General features: G+C 51.4%; 1 protein-coding gene across 7 annotated transcripts in view; it reads right to left on the reverse strand.

The window, feature by feature from the left end:
- Nucleotides 1–1,636: 1,636 nt before the first annotated feature.
- The window catches only part of HSF2BP (heat shock transcription factor 2 binding protein), a 65,004-nt gene continuing 45,138 nt past the window's right edge, over nucleotides 1,637–21,502 (reverse strand). For 4 of the 7 annotated variants that reach the window (XM_072969866.1, XM_072969861.1, XM_072969872.1 and 1 more), the window contains 2 exons: nucleotides 17,125–17,336; nucleotides 1,637–2,370 (listed from right to left, as the gene is read on the reverse strand). In XM_072969866.1, coding sequence (XP_072825967.1) covers nucleotides 2,104–2,370; nucleotides 17,125–17,336 — 479 coding nt within the window. In that variant the 3' untranslated portion in view covers nucleotides 1,637–2,103. Of the gene's footprint in view, nucleotides 2,371–17,124; nucleotides 17,337–21,502 lie in introns of those variants that run through there. The other 3 variants (XM_031681600.2, XM_072969884.1, XM_072969893.1) reach the window with 2 other exon arrangements.

A 21,502-nucleotide genomic window follows, 5' to 3' on the forward strand; every position in this document is an offset into this window, starting at 1 on the left:
TGTGGTCTGACTTCAGGCCTCGGCTATCTTCTTCAAGTCCCAGACTTGTGACGCTATGCTTGGCACCCTAATTAGCCTGGAGATCCCTGAACAAGCGAAAGGCACGGGGCTACACAAGCATCTGGGACGAGAACTCCTTGCAACGCGAGGCTTATCCCCACTCGCACCACGAGCAAGCGCGCTGATCTGCATCCTAGCGAGCGTCTGCTCCTCAGGCCCCACGGAGCACCAACTGGATGGGCCACGAGCGACCTGACGGCGAGGGGCCGCCCTGATCGCCGGCGGGGGCGGGCGAAGTCCGGCTGTCAGCCTGGAAGGCTCAGGCCTTTACACACAAACTGACAGCACCAAGGAGACAAAGTTTCTTAACTTAAACAGAAAAGGAACTCTTCAAAAATTAAATTAAAAAAAAAACCTATGTACCATTTTACTGCTTCTGTTTCTGATTTTAAAATGCACAAGACACCCAGACACTGCCACATACACGCTTTTATGCATACTTTCAAAACTGAGAGTTTTTTAGACCTTTAGATGTAAAACAAATTGGAGAATCCATGTTTTCCCCTTGACCTCCATAAGAAGAGCAAAAACATTAGAAAGGCCAGTCACTTCTTAGAATTGGCCGTTAGCACTTTTCCAGTGACACACATTCCCAGCATGTATTTGACATGTTCCTTCCTAAAGGAGTCTTCGTAGGAACTCCTGCTAGCCTTAGCACTGTAAACTTAGGAGGAAAAAACTTACCCTTTTTCGTCACGTTCCCTCTACTAATTAGCTAAACTACACAACGTTCACGAGTTTGGCCCAGCTTCATTTTCCTCTGTGTGCCACTGATCCCATCCTTGGCAGAAAAAAGACCCTGCATTTCTAGAGTCAGAACTAATTATACTAGCTAATCTCCTGCTACCTTATCAGACAAACAGCTGAAGCTAGCAAAGCACAAACGCAACACCCTCGACGCTGTTCGCCGACGATCAGAACCAACGCAGCAGACGGACCGATTTCTGCCTCGAATTTTAAACTGCCTCTTACGACGTTCCTCCAGCCCTGATGAGCCAGGCTCCACAATATGTCGGCTCCTGAAACTCAAGCAACTCTGCCTCGTTGTAAGCTGCTTCGCTCCGCCTCAGCCGTGAGCCACACACTGCCCATAAAACCTACAGAGAAGAAAAACGGTTATTCTAAACTGCCCCACGCGGCAGAAAGAGCGCACAACGTACATGGGTTTCGGTTTTGCTCCTACGGGAGGCCCAGAGCCCAGGCGCCTACAGTGTCACACTGAGGGACACGCACGTGCTGCTGTGACTCTAAGGAGTGAGCGAGATGGAATTCCATCCTCACATGTCCTGGCATCCGTGAGAAGTGAAGTGTGGCCCCCTCTGTTCTCCGCCAGGGGCCCAGATGCAGCTGAGAAGGAGCCGCAGGGTGAGGGGCCTGGTACACACCCATGCACGCGCTTTAACCTCTGAGGCCCTTTCCGTGACATTGTTTTATGAAAAACCGGACTTCTGAGTATACAGCCAAAGGGCCCAAAACAAACAACGTAAGGAGAGCTTTTTCTACCAACCACGTGTGTGCATTACAGTACACAACTGCCTAATACTAGGTTTCTAACGCAACAGCTGAAGCACACCAATGACTCTTCCGACTTCCTTTATTCAAAAATAAAAGCGGCACAAAAATATGGAACTAAAATGTCCAATGTCATCCGAAATAGCAGGTTTACCAAAAGGTTTGAAGGTAAACTTGAATTTGGGAGGATTAACTGTAATTATTAGAGAGAGAATGAATTGTTTTCCAAAAACTGTATCCCAGGGAGACGCTGACCAGCGGGGTAGGTGGTTACTTAACCTTCCTCTTTCCTTGGGGGGCCTAGAGGTCTGAGTCTCCTGGGCAGGGGAGCTGCTACGAGAAGCCCCTTCTGGGCGCGCTGACATGGGCCTTTCCAGAAGAATGTCCCCTATCCCAGGCTCCCCTCTGGCAAGGTCGACCCACAAGTATGTTCCCTTCCAGGAGGAAGTTCTGGAGATACGTATCAATTCACATCCATCTCTAGTCAATCACACTTTGCCACCAGTAGCTTGGGGCACACAACTGGTGGTTTTAGGAAACGAATACAGCGCGGGGACCGGGGGAAGCAGGCAGGCCAGGTCGCACGGCCCTACACGTCGTGCTCCAGAGCGCGGAGGTCCTCCAAGAGCTCCCGGGCCGCGGTCTGCAGGTGGGAGTTGCGGCTCTCAGACATGGCCCGGATGCGCTGCAGGGGCAGGGAGCTCCGGAACTCAGACGCCGCCTTGGAGAAGACTTCCGGCTCCAGAACCACGGACTGGACAAGTCGCAGCACGTGGAGACACACCTCTGCATCCGGATCTAGGGGCAAGAGGCAGAGCTCTGGTTAGAAGACGGCCTCTGCGGGGCCCTGGGCAGGGCCACCCCTCGAGGGCGCCTGGCCTTTCGGAATGACAGGTGTGACAGTTTAGTAAACTCCAGGCTGTCCCAGAACTCTGTCACTTCTTGATGCAAAAGCTTAGCTCCTAAGAGGAGCATGACAAAACACAGCCATCCTCCATGCAGGAACACCCTACCTTCAAGTATTACTCAGAAAAATGCTGGATTAAGAATACAAGGACTTTGAGGGAAGGGACAGGCTGGGATTTCAAAATGTAGAACAGATAAACAAGACTGTGCTGTGTAGCACAGGGAAACATACACAGGATCTTGTGGTGGCTCACAGCAAAAGAGAATGTGACAATGAATGTATGTATGTTCATGTATAACTGAAAAATCGTGCTCTACACTGGAATCTGACACAACATTGTAAAATGACTATAACTCAAATAAAAAAATTAAAAAAAAAGAATACAAGGACTTCTCCTGTAGTCTGCTACAATTCTGCCCACTTAGAAGGTTGTCATAAAAGTTATCACTTCATCTTCACTCCAAGTGCAGCAAGTCCCCCGGAGACCACGCAGAGACAGCCTCTCTTCAGGGCCACTGGCCTCCACGAAGTCACCGGCTGTAACAGTCAAGCCGCGTTCCACTTCTTCCACGCGGCGCTCCCTGCAGCTGCAGGACCCGCTAGCCCTGCGTGCACTACAACCGCCACTGGAAAGCAGCTAGGCGGAAGCAGCCGCCCGGCACAGAGCCCCAGCCCAGCAGGAGGGCCCTCCTTGCGCGTCTCTCTGCTGGGAGCCGCTAAGTGCCACTGATTCCCTTCTCGACTGGACACTGCCATGGGAACCAGGCTCCAAATCAGCACCGCCTTCTTAGTTCTATACTTCAAAGACCTTTTCAGAAGTAAGCGGATTGAATGAGGAGACAGAACGAACCCTCAGTGGGAACTGCCCCAGCACCACGGCCCCCGCGCCCTTCCCTGCTCAACGAGAGCAACCGGGCACCGCAAGGGCTGCTGTGCGCAGCAGCAGGAAAAGACCCTGCTCGCCCTGGGCCCAGACCCTCAGAGTTCTCCCTCGCTGGGGGAGCCCCAAACCCCCAAAGGCACAGGGCAGAGTGGCCGCCCCAGGAGGAGGACAGGACCCCGGGAAGGCCCCACCACTCAGATGCAGAACCAAACAGCAGGGAACTCCCTCCTCTCCGGCAGCCGCAGCCGCAGCCGCAGCCCAGCAAGCAGCTAAGGCAAGCAGTGTGCGGTGGGGAGGGCAGGAGGGGCGCGCGCCCTCAGGCACAGACCCGGGGGAAGGCCCGCAGCTGAGGCCGGAGCAGGACAGGGAGACAGGCACGCTGCAACTCAGTCCTCTTGCTCAGCACAGGGAAGGAGGGGAATCTGAACCCAGCGGTGCAGGCAGGTGCTCACAGCAGCAATAAATTCCAGCCCAGCCCAAGCCCCACGACAGCCCAGCAGAACAAGAGGTGGAAACACTCTACCTCTTCCCTCTGCAGAGGTTGGTATCCCGTGGCCCAAAGGCCAAACGCAGCCCATGGCCTATCTCTACACAGGCTGTGAGCTAAGGGTGGTTTTTACATTTTAAAGGGTTATTTTAAAAGAAAACAAAACAAAATAGAAGAATAATACACAACAGAAACCACACGTGACCCTCAAGGCTCACAGTATTTAGCATCTAGCTCATCACAGGAGAGGTCTGCTGACCTCTGCTCTGCCGCCTACACACAATGCACAGCACGCAGTCAGAAATGGCGGCGACAGAGCAAGGGGCAAAGGCCCACAGTGAGACAGTGAAGTCACCAGCAGAGACCAGCTCAGAGGTAACCATTCTTAGAAGCACCACGTTAGGGTTCTGACAGTTCACCTGAAGCAGTATAACATTATTTAAGGACTTCTAATTTTTAATAGCCTTTTCAATAAATGGTGCTGGAAAAACTGAACATCCATATGCAAAAACAAAGAAATTCAATCCATACCTTGCCTCACATATAAAAGTTAAATGAAAATTAATAATAGACTTACACGTAAAACCCCAAACTAAAAACTTCTAAAAGAAAACAAGAGAAAAATCTTGGTAACTTTGAGTTAAGTATTTTTTAGATACATATAAAACTAAAATCATAATCCATACAAGGAAAAAGTTAGTAAGTTCTATCAAAATTAAAAACATCTGCCTTTCAAGCACACGACAGCAGAGATGAGGGCTTCAACAGGATCCATGGGAAGCACGCAGAGGACATCTCTCAAAAGCGCTCCTAGAAGTCGAAGAAGCGCAAACACTTCCAACGAAACCGAGCGGGAGGGAGTGCTTCCGGCCTCAATTTATGAAGCCTGCATCACCCTGGTGTCAAAGCCAGACAAGGACAACACACAAGAAAGTACAAGTACATAAATGCAAAAGCCCTCAGTAAAACAATAGCCTAACAAACACATTAAAAGGATCATACGCCACGATCAGTGGGATTCACTCCAGGGAGGCAAGGCCAGTCAGTGTCTGCACAAGAACCAACGTGACGCGCGACGTTAACAAAACGAGACGCCACCTGACGGCTGTCGGAACGGCAACTACCGGAAAGCCGGAAAACAAGCACCGGGGAGGCTGCGGCATAAAGGGGACTCACGCGCTGTTGGTGGGCATGTAAACTGGTGTCGCTACTGTGGGAAACAGTATGGAGGTTCCTCAAAAAATTAAGAACAGAACTACCATATGATCCAGATACAAATGAACTTATTTACAAAACAGAAATGGACTCATGCCTCCTGGAAGTGCCCTCAGAGCCAGTGTGTGAGCTGTATCCAAACCAGTGCGACCACCCTAGACTCAGAGGCCCCGTGCCCTCGCCAGGATTCTCACGCTCGGTGGGCACTCAGTCACGCCGCGCGAGCTGGGAGCTCCGAGGATGAAGGGCCGGGGCGGGAGCAGCTGGCCTCAGCACCCCCATCCCGCGCCCCCACGCCCCCTGCGACGCGGCCGCTCCCTGCGCCTGGCAACACAGTCTTCACTAGACCCAGCACACCGTGTTCTCCTGGTTTCCTCCCCCTCGTCTTGCTTCGCCGTGCTCCCTCAGAGTCTCCTTTGCTCCCTCCTCCCCTTTCTCCTGCACCTGGAGTGCCCCAGGCCCGTCTGTAGCCCCCGGAACCCCTCGGAAGACGCAGCCCCCTGCTGCACCAGCCCGGCTCACACAGCTGCCTCCCGCCCTGGCCCCTGCACAAACCGCGGCTCCGGGATCCCCGTGTGCTCCACGGCTCCTTCTGACCGTCAGGCGGGCATCTAAGAGCCAGCATGTACCAAACGCCCTGCTCCTCCCCAAGTCCTCGCAGCAGCACCAGCAGGGACCCAGCTACTCAGCCCCCAAAGCGAAGCATCACCCTGGACCTCCCCCTCATATCCCTCTTAACTCAAAACCTACCTTGAATGTAGTCACATCAATCATGGCCCTGCTGCTGCTGCGCCCAGGTCCCCCCCCACCATCTCACACACACACACACACACACACACACCCCGCGGCAACGCCTCAGCTCCTCTCCGCCCTCCCCGCAGCAGCCAGCGCAAGCTTGGTGACGGCCCATCAGACGGGGCTGTCCCCGCTCAGCTTTCAGTCACCTGCAGGCCCCACGGGCCCCAGCCCGATGGGCTCCCTGACCCCCTCTCGGACACACCGGCCTCCTCACCCCATTCTCACGGCCGCGGTTGCCCACCGCCGTCCTCGGCCTGGGACACTCTGCTTACAGGCCTCTGACGGCTTGTCCTTCACCTCACTTGGGTCTCCCCTCACCCAAAGAGCAGTCCCACCTCGGCTGTCGAGACCTCAGACCACTCCATCTTTATCTGTATCACCATCCTGCTTACTATCAAGTCTCTCCACCTGAATGTAAGTTCCATGAGGGAAGAACTCGGTCTTGTTCACTTTCGGACCGCCAGCTCCTAGGGCAGGGCTGGGAGCTCAAGGAACGCCTGTAAGACACCAGCTGCCCCAGCGCTCCAAGCTGCAGCGCACCCTGCCCACAGCACCCGCCACCCTGGGGGCAGCTAAAGACCCCAGCTCAGCAGCAGAGGGGACGCCACGCCCAGCAGTATACTCTGGGGGAGACAAAAGGAAAACAACTTCCAGTCTCCACTCTTTTACCTATTTGGGGATTTAAAAAAAAAATAAAAGCCCAGGCCACTAACAAGCAACGAATTAGAAAGTACAAATAGGGGTCTGTTTGTAACATTCACCCCAGGCCCTGAAGGAGTGACGAGGCCTGGGGCTGGGACATCTGGAACAGCTCCCCCGAGAGTGGCTTCAGGTTGGCTCTTGAAGGTCTGGGAACACCGCATATGTAAGAACGCAGAGGACTATGAGCTGGACTACTAAGACTTCAGGCTAAGTCACGTTTCTGATTTCTTCTTTCCAAAATCCAGAGAGATGTTGTACCTTCAAGCTGTACAAATGAAAGCTCCCTGCTGATGGCTGTGAGCGTCCTGGCTTCTTCCAGCTGCCCATCTCTGCACAGATTCCCCACCTCCCTCTTTCCAAGGTCACTGCTCAACTTCCTCAACACGATACTTCAGACAACAGACCACACACAGCGCGAGGTGGAAAGGCGACACTTAGCCTAAGCAGGAATTTGCTCCTTTGTAAAATAAGCTTGTGCGGCAGCTCTGATACAAATGCAGAGCCTGAACCACAACCAAGTCAGTCCCACTTCCACACACGTCAAAATCCATTAAAATAAGCAGATGTCAGTAACCATACCCGAAATACCACTGGAAAACAGAATTCTCAGAACAGTGTATCATCTACTCAACGGAGGCAACACACAATTTCCACGTTTTAAACTAGGCTTAATGTATCAGCCCAACACGGCTCAGGAGAAGACACACAAGCTCAGGTGGAGGGTCTGGACTCAGAGGACCAGGACATGAGCCCCAGATGTGGTGCCTCCTGACCGACTGGCCTGGGCAAGTAAGGTGTTCACATTGTCTCAGCCTCGGTTTCCTGGTTCAGAAACCAGAACGTACGCCCTTCTCACAGAGTCGGGAGCACACGTGAGCATGTGCTGGGTGGAGCGCGGACTCAAGAAACAGCTGTCGGAACTCAGCTGGCCACTGGGCCCAGCCTGGCAGAGCTCAGGCACCTGACCTGGAAGCAGCTCCAGGGTCGCCTTTGGTGGTTTCGCTCAGCTTATGGGTGCTCAGTTTTACACATGAGAGTCTGCTGGCAAAGACGCCGTGGTCTCCTGCAACAATCGCGCGTGGGGAGGAGCGGTGGCAGGAGAGCGAGGAGGCAGCAGGGGCTCTGCTCCCAGAGGCTTTCTGAGGAGGACGACGGCCACAAGCCCAGGGGAAAACATAAAGCCACCAAAGCTCCTCATACTGTAATTTTCTTCACTGAACTTTTTGCCTTCCCACAAAGAGGAAAAATGCTGAAAGGATTAAAAAAAAAAAGCAAAAAGCACCAGTGACCTGTGGGATGATATCAAGCGTGTTACTGGAACCTTAGAAGGAGAGGAGGGGAAGACATAAAAGATTTCTGAAGATACAATGGCCAAAAATATCCAAGTTGAGGCAAACTGGAAGCCTACAGGTCCAGGAATACAAAACAGCACCAAGGCACGTCACAATCCAACCTGAAAACAGTGACAGAGAGCAGCCCAGAGCAACGAGAGGAAACAAACATGTTCGGGGGAGAGGGCAGACTGACAGCAGCCTTGGGGAGGACCACGTGGGCCAGTGCACAGGGAGCAATGCCTTTAAAGTAAGAACGAAAAACCTGTCAACCTCGAATTCTACACCCAGCAAAAGTATCTTCCAAAAATGGTGGTGAATAAACACTTTGCAAGACAAACAGAAAGTGAGAGAATTCCACACCAGCAGACCTGCACCCCAAGCAATGTTGAAAGCTCTTCAGGCAGAAGGAAAATGATAAGAAAGTGAGATCCACACGAAGGAACAAGAGCACCAGAAATGGTGAATCTGGACATTTCTCTTTGTGTCTTTTCAATGTCTTTAAATGGTACCTGTTTAAAGCACAAATAATAAAAATGTATTTTGAGGTTTTCAACATATGTATGACAACAATTGTAAAAGGATGGGAGGCGGAAAAGAAGCACTGTTGCAGGCTTTGTGCGCTACAGGTAAGTGGTGTAAAATCTTTTGAAAGATTAAATACGTAAGTTAAATACGTACCCTAGAGCAACCACTAAAAGAAAAATTTTAAAAACAAAGAGAAGAGGGGAGGATATAGCTCAGTGGTAGAGCACATGCTTAGCATGCACAAGGTCCTGGGTTCAGGCCCCAGTACCTCCAGTAAATAAACAAACAAACCTAATTATCTCCCCCTCCAAAAAAAAAAAAAAAACCAAAGAGAAAAATGGCTAATAATCCAATAATGAAGATAAAATTGAATCACGTAATAATACTAAATTAATCCGAAAGAAGGGGGAAAAAAGAATAAAGAGCAGGCAAGACAAGCAGAAAATAAACAGCAAGAAGACAGGTTTAAAATCATACAAATTAATAATCACATTAAGTATAAATGCACTAAATACTACAAGCAAAAAGCAGAGATTGTCAGATTAATTTTAAAAATTCAAGGCCCAGTTATACGCTGTTTCTAAGAACGCTACATTAAATATAAAGACACAGGTAGGTAAAAGCATAGAAATACATTTTTATACATTTTACATATACTTTATGCACGTGTATTTTACATACACATGTATACTTAAAATACACTAATACTAGTCGAAAGGAAGGTGCAGTGGCTATGCTGACTGCAGGCAAAGAATTCAGAGGAAGGCTTATTATCAGGGATAAGGAAGGACATTTGGAAATGATAAAACAGTCAATCAGTTAAGAGGACATAACAATCCTAAACGTTTACGCACTTAATAACAGAGCTGCAAACACATGAAGTGAAAACTGACGGAACTGAAAGGAAAATCAATCCACAATGACGGCCGAAGACTTCAATATCCCCTTCTTGACAACGGACAGAAGATGGGCAAGGACACAGAAGACGTCAACATTACAGCCGACCTGAAAGCACTGGCGCTACAGAACGCATCACTCCCAAACAGTAAAACCCACACTTGCCTCACGTGCTTGCGGAACTTTTACAAGACAGACCATGTGTGGCCCTGTAAAACAAGTCTCAGCAAATTTAAAAGGACTGGAACCAGCTATGGTATGGTCTCTGACACCAGCAAATTAAACTAGAAATCAATACCAGAAATATATCTAGAAAATCTCCAGATATTTGGAAATTAAATATTAAATTAGAACATGTGCCATACAACTTACTGAAGAGTCAGATGGTGCCCAATCCCCAAGTCAGAAACACTTAACACGCTATATCACGTTGTGTGCAGATGTGATCGATTTTTCATACACGTTCAAAACATAGAGATGCACAACCATTCTCTTCACTGTAAGTTATCCGGGGATCCTCAAGAGGTCACCTGGATACAACTGCAGACCCCAGAAGACCCACAGTCTCGTATGCCGCCCCTCTGACACTCTGCCCCAAAGCGCACCTGCAGGCACTCCCTCCTCATCACCACCTCCCTCCTCTCCTGACGCCGACCACCCTCCGGCGCAGCCCTTCGGCACGGGTTCGAGCCCCGCAACTCTACTGAGTCTGCTCTCCCCAGGGAATCCGGGGACATCTGGACTCCGGACCTCACGGCCTCATTCAGCCTGTCTGGCTTCTCTCTCCTTTCTCAGACTCCCAAATGATGCCCTGGCCCACCTCTCCCCTCCCTGGAGCTACCCTGAGTCCATCATCCTCCCTGGCTGCAGCCTCGCCATCCGACTTCCTGCACCCGCAGCGTGTCACCGAGTCACCAGCAGGTGCTCACTGACGCCAAGGGAACAAACGCGTGAGTCCATGAGTGGGAGTGCAGGAGTGAGCATGCTCCCCAGCAGCCACCTGCCACAGCCCTGCGTGGGTGAGCCAAGCAGGGTCTGACTCGGGCTCCCCCACCTGCTAGCTCCGTGACTCCAGGACACCCAGGTGCCATGTTCTCGCCCAAGGTGACAGATGGGGTGAACACAGCCCGCCCCACACGCAGCTGTGAGGTGAGCCCTGTGTGCAGGGGCCCACAGCTCCATAAGCCGGCTGTGTGCTGTGGGGTCCACCGGACCTGAGGTCCCCCAGGGACCTGTAAAGAATGCTGCCTCCTCAGGGTGAATGGGGAAAACCTGCACGCTTACAGTGCATAAGTTAGGAACCTGACTGAAAACATGAACTGAGCGTTGGACCTCACCGCGATCTCCGGAGGCTGGACCCAAGATCCTTCCTTCACCTGACAAATGCCAGCGGAGCTCTGAGGGGCCTCAAACCCAGGCGGCGGCTGAGTATCAAGCAGAGAATAGGACACAACATCCTGGCCCTCACTGGGCACAGAAGGCATGACTGTAATGGCAGGCAGACCGTGTGGATGGAGGGGCTGCCCAGGCTCGATGAGGCACGAGATAGCAGAGAGGCAGGGTGGGGAGAGCACTGAGGATCGCATAGGGTGTGGGCCCATCACCGAGCCGAGCGCCAAGCTGAGGGACAGGTAACGCCGGGCTTCTCGGCGCACCTGCCTCCACACTCTGCACATCCCTCCTCTGCTCAGACACCCACGGTCTCCGGGCAGCTCTGTGACAGGTAGTTTGGCTCGCTAAGGACTCAGAAATTTGGAAGGAGGTGCTCTGTGGGGACAAGAGCCTCCCAGTCCCGAGCGGTGACCGCCCTGAGGTCAAGGACTCCGCTACCCCTGCCCCACAAGCCTCAGTTTCTGTGAGTGAGCAGGCCCACGGCAGCCTCTCATTGCCCTGATCATCCCGGGCCCTGAACTGGAGAGGGGGCCCAGACCTTGGCCCAGCAGGCTCCTAGCGGACGGCCACCACCGAGCCTTCCCCTGGAAACCATCACAGGCACCTTCCTGCAATTCTGTTTAGCACTTAGCTTTGATAAAAACCAGCCCTCTGTCCTCTCATCAGCCAGCTGCCCACACCCGCCGACTCTCGTGCAGACGCCCAGCAAACCCGCAAACGGGGCGTTTAACCTGGGAGCAACATTCTTACCGGCTTTCTCTAAGTTAAAAAACCCTCTTCAGATTCTGATAAAAGCTATGAATCAGTCGTCCTGAACACCAACACACACACACACACACACACACACCCTGGAAGATCCCTGAGTTACAAGGCTCAGCCTCAGGGAGGAAGCCAGCAGTCTGCTGGACAGATCTTGGTTTTCCCTGCTGGGAAACAGATGCCTTTCTTGCCCCGCTCAGGACTGCCGGGAAATGGCCAGATCGGAGCTGCTCGCCTCTCTCCTGCTCAGAGAGCGGCTGAGGAGGGCCTGCAGGACCAGCCAGCAGACATGCAGGGCTCCGGGCATCCGGCTCCACTTCCTTCTCCACCCAGGACCGAGAGCCCGGGGGTGCAGAGGGCGATCCACGTGCAGGAGCCATGAGAGGGCCCCCTCCCTTTCCTCACTTCTAACCAAGCCCCTTTAAAAAACAGCGTGTTCATATTTTCTTTCTGGTTTAAGAATCAGACTCAAAATGTCTGGACCTCCAGGGTTTGGCAGTTTCCAAACGTCACAGTGTTTACAGCACAAACAGGTGGTCAGCCACTGACAAGGGCCACAGCGAACAGAAGTGCAGCGCCTCGTGCGGACCCACAAGCCCCTCTTCTAGGCGCTGCAGGGCCAGCCCTTCACACTGAGGTAAGAGCAACTCATTTCAAAGCCTGTGCGTTTCCACGGAGACCCATAAACCTGCGTGAGAAACACACCCATCACCTGGGCGCTCAGCCGTCCTTCAGGAATGGAGAAGACGCTGGGCTCTCCAGCTGCGCGGCGGGAGGAGCTGATACCAACTGCCGCAGGGCCACGCGCAGCAACGGCCACCCTGCAGGCCCGACTCTTTCCAGAAGGAGACAACCACGAAAACAGCTTACCCCTGACCGCAAGCCGCCACTTACAAAGTGCCTGCACACTCGGTGCTGCATGTTCACTTGGGGGGGAATCTTTTTAGGCCAAACAGAAATGAGACACTGCTGTCAAGCAGGCCTGCCAAATAAGCAGGAAGCGCTTCTCCATGACCCAGGAGGATGACGGAGGGGACCGTGAGGCCCCTGGGGCAGAGTAAGAACATTCCTAAAGGACCTTTCATCCTGTCTGTAGTGAAGAGTGGCTGGGAGCGGCAGACTGAAAGGCAGCGTCAGGTCCTAAGGACATTCAAACCCTAACTCAAAAGTCTCTTCCAGATTCCCATGTGCCCCCCACCGCAGATGGGCCCCCCACCCTCCTGGGCCCAGAGCTCAGTGACGGAAATTTCCAGGTGGAGGAGCAGCTAAGGTTACACAGTTCATTTTACACTGCAGTGACTGTCCACAGCATTAAACTCGCATTAAATCAGCTCCACCAGAGCGCACACTCCTCGCTGTGCGGCCTCAGAGACCCTCTTCACCTCCATGAGCCCGGCATCTTTGTGTACAGAATACACCTGCCATTAAGACCGAACGAGGTGCAGCGAGCACAGGCCTAGCCCAGCGGCGGTCACGCAGCAGGTGCACGAGAGAACGACGTGTGCCCGCGCGTTCCGCTGCTGCCCAGGCCCGCCACACACCTTCGACAAAGCAGTACACAGAAGGCAGCCCTCCACCGCCACCTCTCAAGAGATGAAACCTGCCTTGGTGATGCTAAACCTTTTAAAGAGTGATACAGTTAGAATCTGTCCTCCTAAGAATTAAGCTCTCTGCACACAGTTTTGAAAATTAAACATGTAAGTTACTTCTTTGACTGAGGTTTTACATCATGTGAAGTGAAACACAGCTTAACTCCACTTAGAAAAAAAATTTCACTGATCATTATTTGAAGCCAAAATAGTGCTTTTAATTATTCTGATGACATCCCCAGTCCCCAATTTTCACTCGTTACTGATAATAACAGTCACCATTATCAAAAATCTATTCAGCTAAATCCTGTGAAACCGTCACTTTTATAGGTTCAAAATGCACAAATCCCGGCAGTTTCAGTGGTTTGACCTGGCCCTATACCCAGGGGCGGTGCTGGCTGCTCTGGGTGGATGGACTGCCTGAGTCCTTGGGGTGGCTCTGGAGCAGACGTCACGGTCACCATGCACAGATGAAGGGGGAGCCACCAAGAGCAGCACCAGCACCGGGAGGGTCCACATCCCCCGCCCCCGACCTCCACCAGCACCCTGGAGGGTCCGCACTCCTCACCCCCCCAACCTCCACCGCCCAGCACACGCAGGGGCTCTGCTCAGTCTCCACACTTGTCAAGAAGAGAAGAGCAGGTAAGTTGATGCTGGCAGGATATGCTTTTAAGCAGATGCAGACGTTACCTCCATCTAGCACACCTTTATGTCTCTTCTGCGTGTCAACAAACTTGTAACTGATGTGGGAAATTTTATTGTGTTTACAACAGAAACAGTGAATCAGACCACTTCAGCTAGAAAGACGAAACTACCACTCAGACCCACGTGTTACGTCCCACCAAGCCCAGGAGGAGGGCTACATTCCACGCCCTCACAGGCCTGGGTGTGCTCTCCTCCCCGCTCCGCCCCCGCGCATCGCGGAAGGCTGGCGCCTCGCTCACGGGGAGGGGCGGCCAGCACTCGGGGCTGCGTGCTTCCTTGTTCACACCCGGCGAGGGAACAACCTCCCCACCATCCCTGGGGTCCAGATGGGCCGAACTTAGCTCATGTGTCCACTTCCAGACCAGCGACTGAGGGCAGAAGGATGCCACGCGCTGAGTGGATTCACCGTGATCTGAAATCAGTCACTGGCACAACGGCAGGACTGCCAGGGCTGCCTCCGGCCGCTCACCTGGCCCCATCTGACACGAGGGTCGCCGGGAAGGAGTGAGAACCCCGATGCCTGGTCCCACTCCCAGTCAATCAAACGACAGCCTCTGTGGGTGGGGACCCAAGCTCGACTGTCAGGGCACAGGTGTGTGTGTGTGTGCGCGTATGTGTGTGCGTGCACCTCTGCGCGTGTGTATGTGTACCCGTGTGTGTGTGTGTTTGTGTATATGTGTGTGCATGTAAGTGTGCGTGTGTGTGTGTGCATTTCCACAAAAGCCCCTGCTGGAGTTTAGGGTCCCTGTCCCCATGTCGCATGGTCCAGGAAAGGGAAAGTGAAGCCCTGAATAGCTCGACACGAGGAAGAAGACAAGAGTATGGACACACAGACACAACCGGGTAAATCACGGAAGAAAGGCAGCATGGCTGCTAATCCAAGCCAGAGCAGGCTCAGGGACTGTGTGACCCTCAGCACTGTGCGGGGCAGTTCTGCCTGTGAGACAGCGGTCAGAGTCCCCAAGTGCTATGACCTGACCCAGCTGTGTGCAATGACTCGGAAGAACCCTGTGACCTGCACGTAACGTGAGCAGAACTCTAAGGGGCACCTTCCCAGGTTAAATGCAGGGAGGGTCCCTGCCTTCTGAGTTGTTCCTGAGCGGAAGCCGCGGTGGCCATGGCACTGCCCCTGCTCTGCATAAGCCCCTGTGGCCTGGTGGGACATTCTGGCCGGCAGGTGACGCAGGCAAGACAAGGAGATGCTCTGCCTGTGTCCCTCCAAGTTCAGCCAGGATCTCTGCCGGAACCATTTGACCTTGGCACGTGGACGTTTTTCTCTACAACTTCAGCACTTAAGATATTGTATTTGTGTCTAGAAATACAAGCCAGCAAATATTTGATAAATGCTAATTCCCCAGTTTTCATCTTTTAAAGAGTTCCTTTTGATTCCTGAATAAAACAGCTGCCAAGACATTACATAACTAGTGTGACCAGTAGAATGTGCTCACGGCTGGGAGGCTCACAAGTCATACGGGAAATTTCATTAGCGGAGCTTTAATGACCTTGTAAAGAACAGCAGTCCTAAGCTCTGGACCTTCCGCCAGTGAGTTAATGAGAAATACTTAACGACATCTTTTCTTCAGAAATAACGCAGACTTCATACAGAAAGGCTGATTATAAAAATTAATCTAATGTTAGCAGACTATATTAAAACAAACCACCAAAAATGAAGCAAGCATTACGTTTTAGCAACCTCCTCTGATGCCAGAAAAGAAGTCACCATTTAACTCTAGGAGAAAGTAAGTCCTCACCCGAGAAAACGTCACGGCCACAGCGCGTTTTGAAGTAGACGCACAGCAACTCTTGCTTGCGGTATTTCCTATCTGAAATCGAAAACCTGAAAACTAGGACCTGATTACCCTTGACACCCTTGACACCAACACACGAGACCCTCGTCTCACTAATGAACCCTCGCCCCGGCAGCACGCCCCTCCCACAGCTCTCCCCTCCCAAGCCCTCCTCATGCCTCCGGTCTTAACTCTGCTCCACAGAAAACCTTGCCGAACGTCACCGATGATTCTCTGCTGTCCCAGCCTTTCCTCCACTCCTGTCAAGTCATATTGATTGCCAAGTTGTATCTGATACTATTAGACCCCCTTCCTCTCAAATAACTATTTTCTCATTTTCTAAAAATGTATAAAGCACTTCTGTTTATTGTTCCACTAAATTCTCACAGCCACTCTTTGAGGCAGGAAGAAAGAATATCTGTAGTTCTATTTTGTGGATGACAAGCCTGATTATCATGTAATTTAAGGGACTCACCCAGAGGCACACACTAGGAACCAGCCGAGAGGGGCTGGGCCCATGCTCTGCCTGGCCAGCCTCTCCTGACTCCAGGCTCCTGGAGACCCCTCCTCGGGGCTCAGGCCTCCTCCCCCCGCCCTGGGAGAGCCAGCCCAGCTGCACGGCCACCTCCACCCCCACCCCCCAGTCCTGCGCTTTGCTACTTCTCCAAGAACAACTCCCAGCCCATGCCTCTGGCTTATCATATGAACTCCACGTTTCTCAGCTCCAATGATTTCTTAGACAGTTCCATTCGGATATATGTATTTTATTGTTACCTCAAACTGAGCACATCTCACACCAAACTCATCTTTCCACGTTAAACGAGCTCCCCTTTCTAAATTGTGGCTACGAGTTGTTACACTTCGATCAGACTACAGTAAATTTTCAGTCGTTCCCAGCTTGCTGGATTTGACATATGTAAGTCAAATGTGCTCTGCCATCCTTCAAGATGTGAAATAGACATTTGACCACTCAGTTCTATCAACAGCTGAAAATCAAACATTTAGACTGTTTCTTGTTAAGACTGTTGTGTGAGGTGTGACTAGTCAAATAGAACAAGCTCCCAGTCCCCTGCGGGAAGGCTGACTTGTCCTGCTGGACCTTCTCAGGTCCAACAACTTTCAGGCCAATAGTGTTTGAGAGGGGCTTTTTGCTTTTGGTTTTAAAGACAAATTCCACATCTGTTGCACTAACAGCCTCAACACTGGGCTAATGCAAAAGTAGGAGAAATATTTAACCAGTACAGTAAAACATTTATGTTGAAAACCTCTGTAAATAAAGACCTTAAACATTTTGCTTTTTGACCACACAGTCAGCATCCTTGTTCGCGTAATCAGGATGAAGCTCACCACAACCACGCCCCCTGCAGGACACGTTTGGGCCGACAGGAGCACCGAAGGCATGCACCTGAGCTCACCAGCATCCAAACCTCAGCCTTCCCCTGTGCACGGCACCAAATACACACAACCTAATGCCAAGCATCCTCCGTGACATACCAAATTCCAAAGAAGGGATTTTCATCTCCGTGTGAGAGGACGCACAGCGGCATACACTGACGTCTTTCATTCACTCACCGGAAACGTGTTTTGAGCACCTCCTGTGTCACCGGTGCCTGGGATCATCGGTGAGCCAAACAAAGATGCCTGCCTCTTGGCGCTCTCACTCCAGCGTGGCAGACAGACAACGAGCACCAGAGGGATCACCCAGTACGTCAGAAGGCGGCTGGTGCCATGGAAAAGAGAAAGTGACATCGCCGATGTGAGGGAGGGGAGGGAGGTCCACTGCCCTAATTGAAAAGAAAAAGGTGCGTAAACTAAGGCTAGAAAAACAAAGAGTTGTTCTTCACAGAAGATGCTAGAGTAACTCAAAATTTGAGAAAAAGCTAAATAACCAAGCTCTGGAAAGGGCATGGTGAAGCCAGCTTTCTGTTTCTCCTGCGTCAGCACCCGAACTGGCCAGGCAGCCAGCCACGGGCAGCTCTGCGGTCACCCCGAGCGGCTCCCCAGCCCAGGTGGGAACGCTAGTCCTCAGCAGCTCCAGCCAGAAAACTCCTAGAGACACCGCTGGCCAGGCCCAGACCATGTGCCTGCCCGGAGACCACCGCTGTGACTCTGCCTCAGCCTGCGCTGCCCGAGGGGCATGGTGGAAGGCCTCCTGCAGGGAGGACGGCAGGAATATGCCGAGCCAGCCAGAGCAGCAGCCCTGCAGAAACCAAGTCCAGGACGGACCTTCTTCGCCCCAAGCCCATCGTGCCACCAAAGGCTGACGTGGGGGCCCACCTGAGTCGAGGCTGGGGTCACCCTGAGGTACGTACAGAACGGGCGGAGTGCTGAGGTGACGCTGGGTCAGAGGCAGGCAGCCACCATCTGCTTGCAGGCCGCGGCAGAGAGACCCGAGGCCCGGGTGCAGGGCTAGGGGCTCAGAAGCGCCTCGGAGCCCCGGTCGTGCAGTCCCGTGAAGGGCACGGGGAAGGCCAGCCGCCAGCTGCGCGGCCCGAGGGGGACCCGGCGCCGGCCCCTCCCGGGAGAGCCGCCCCTAAGGCGGCGGGGCGGGGGAGATGGGGCCACAGCTGACGTGCTGCCAGAGGCAGGCTCCCGCCAACGGGAGTTTCAGGACACCTAGGATCTGGTTCCTCCCAAAGAGAGACAGACAGGCTAGTTGGAGATCACTGGCAGTTATGAAACAAGGTAACAAGAAAATGTTAAATTAGTTTGCCTCTAAGTAAAACAGGAAAGCAAAGGAGAGAGAACTGGATGTGGGCTGGAGCTGCAGAAGCAGCTCCCAAGAAGTGTGACCAAGCGGCATGACCTGAGCTGAGCCGGCAATGGCAGCAGAACGGCGCGGCCGGCAGAGCGCGGGGCGCCCGGGGCCACCCGGGGCCGCCGGCCCGGTCCCTGCACACAGCTCTGCTAAGTGGGCTCGGGCGGCGTGTCTCTCTGCGACTGGCACACTTCACTCAGCATAATGTCCTCAAGGCTAAACCGTGCTACGGCCTATGTCACAGTGTCCTTCCTTCCTGAGGCTGGAACGTCCCACTGCACATCGAGATCACATCTTCCTTAGCCACTCGTCTACTGATGGATGTTGAGGCTGCTTCCTTATCTCAGCTGTTGTGAATAATGCTGCCGTAAACGTGGGTGTGCAAACATCTCTTCAAGATCCCTTTCTCGGTCCTTTCTGGATACGCCCCAAGGTGGGGTGAGAGCTCTCGTTCCCACCACAAGCCTCTTCAATGACAGTCTCATCGGAGAGCGTCTCTGGAACCCTGGCCCGATCTGAACTGCACTCAGCACCCAGCAGGGCAGCCTCTTCCAGCACCTCGGGGTCGCAGCTATGTGTGGGGCACACCGTCTCTCAGCTTTAAGAGCTTCTCTTCTTTTCTTTCTTTCCTTTTCTTTCTTTTCTTTCTTTCTTTCTTCCTTTCTCTCTCTCTCTTTCTTTGGTATATATACATTTTTATTGAAGTATAGTCAGTTTACAATGTTGTGTCAATTTCTGGTGCACAGCATAATGCTTCAGTCATACATGAACACACATATATTCGTTTTCATATTCTTTTTACCATAAGTTACTACAAGGTATTGAATATAGTCCCTGTGCTATACAGTATGAACTTGCTGTTCATCTATTTTATATATAGTAGTTAGTATCTGCAAATCTTGAACTCCCAATTTATCCCTTCCCACCCCCTTCACCCCCAGTAACCATAAGCTTGTTTTCTATGTCTGTGACTGTTTCTGTTTTGTAAATAAGTTCATTTGTCTCTTTGTTTAAAGATTCCACATAAAAGCGATATCATATGGTATTTTTCTTTCTATTTCTGGCTTACTTCACTTAGAATGACCATCTCCAGTTCCACCCATGTTGCTGCAAACGGCATTATTTTATGAAGAGATTTCTCTCTTGTAAAGAATGCCTGTGAGCAATAAAACCTCTTTGTTTCTCCAGGAATGCATTTTGCCTTCACTTTGAAGAGCAGTTCAGCTGGACGCAGAACTCCTGGTAGGCAGTCTCTTCTTCCAGAACCTGCAGACACCACGCCTCTGCTTTAGCGCCGCTCTTCCTGGAGAGCAGCGAGCTGTTCACCTCACTGTGGTCCCCTGCACGTGCGTTGCTGATGCTGAGACGTTCTCTTGGTCTGAAGTTTTAACACTGTGACTATGATGTGTCTACATGTGTCTATGTAAAGGTCTCCTTGTGCTTACCCTACTTGAAGTTCACGTGACTTCCTGGATGTATGGACTGTTTCTCATCAAAGTCAGGCTGCTTTCAGATGTTACTTTCTCAAATGTTTTTCTGCCCTTTCTCTCAAGCATCTCCCTCAGGGACTCTCACTCCACTCATGTCCGTGTGCCTGATGACATCCCAGGGTCTCCCAGGGTCATTTTTCTTTGCTCTTTTTTGTTTCTGTTCTTCAGACCAGATCATCACTATTTATCTGGCCTTAAGTTTGCTGATTCCTCCTATCAGCTCCAATCTGCCATTGAACCTGCCCAGAAAAGTCTGTTAATCTCTACTTTGTTTTCTTCATTGTACTTGGAGTTGTTTCAGCTTCTCAAGTTCTTGTGTAGATGTGTAGCTCATTTTCTGCTTTCTTCTTTAAATTAATAGACTTTCTACTAAACGCTGATTTAGACGCACCATTTTTGATACGTAATATTTTATCATATAGTTTAAATAACCAGGTTTCTATTATGATTTCTTCTTTTATCCCTGGGTTATTTAAGTTCTACATGTGGGGTTTGCTAACTCTCTTTCTGTCACTAATTCCCAGCCCCACCGTGTTGTGGTCAAATGTGTTCCATATGATTCTGATCGTCTAACATTTGAGACTTGCTCTGAAACCCGGAAAACGGTCACTTTTGTAAATTCTCCACATGTGCTTGAAACAAGCATCTAGTGAGGCAACCATTCATATCCTTGTCGATTCTTTAGTCTTTTTTAGCTATGAAGTATTGACTGAAGTGTGTTAAAATGTCCCTGATCGTGGGGGATTTGTGAATTCCTTCTTACGCTCTTTTCAGTGGTTCTGAGACTTTTAGGAAGTGCATATATAGGTTCAGAATTATTACACGCTGGTGACACAGGATCTGGTGATGAGACTCTACCTAGTCTGTTTCCCTTTTATTCTCAACCTTTATGTATAAGCCAGTTTTAAATGAATCTCTTATAAACAACATAATCGGATGATTGTTTTAAATCCAGTCTGACGTAACTATCTTTCAATTAGGTCACTTGGTCTATTTACAGTTGTAATTAACTGTACATATATTTCAACTTACGCATATATTTTCGTTTTTTTCTTTTTTCTTTCTTGTCATCTTTTGAACTATTTCTCACGTTCCATTTCACCCTGTATTAGCATTGCAGGTGTGTGTTCTATTTCTGTTTTCTCCACGTTACCGTAGAAGTTCAACTTGCACACTAACTAGCAAAGTCTGAAATTAACCATCATTCTGCCTTCTGGAACGAGGCCGGGTCCGGTACAGCTGCGGCTCCGCCCACCCCGTTCCCAGCGCACGCGCTGCTGCTCCGCTCCTGGTACTCTGCCCTTGTGGCCCCCGGTGGTCTGCTTTCTACAGTCAGTGTCGGAGTAACCCACACTTCTGCTTCCCTCTCTGACCACCATTCTTACTCGCGTCTCCCTTCCGTCTGAGATTAAACTCCTCCTGCAGCACATCCTTTAGAATCTCCTGCTGAGGGGGGGTCTCTGGGTGACAGACTCAGTTTTTGCTCGTCTGAAACATCTTCATGTCGCCCGTGTTCTGAAGGACACTTGCTGGGGGAAGGGCTCACAGGTGTCTTCTCTCGGGATTGAGAAACCGCGTTGTCGCTGTCCAGGGGCCAACTCTCAGGTACACTGCTTTCCGCCTGCCTGCCTCTAGGACCTTCTCTCACACTCTGCAGATTTCACCACAACGTGTCTTAGTGTAGATGCCTCTTCATCTGTGC

The sequence above is a fragment of the Vicugna pacos genome, chromosome 1 (genome assembly GCF_048564905.1).
Source record: "Vicugna pacos chromosome 1, VicPac4, whole genome shotgun sequence".
Classification (NCBI taxonomy): Eukaryota; Metazoa; Chordata; class Mammalia; order Artiodactyla; family Camelidae; genus Vicugna; species Vicugna pacos.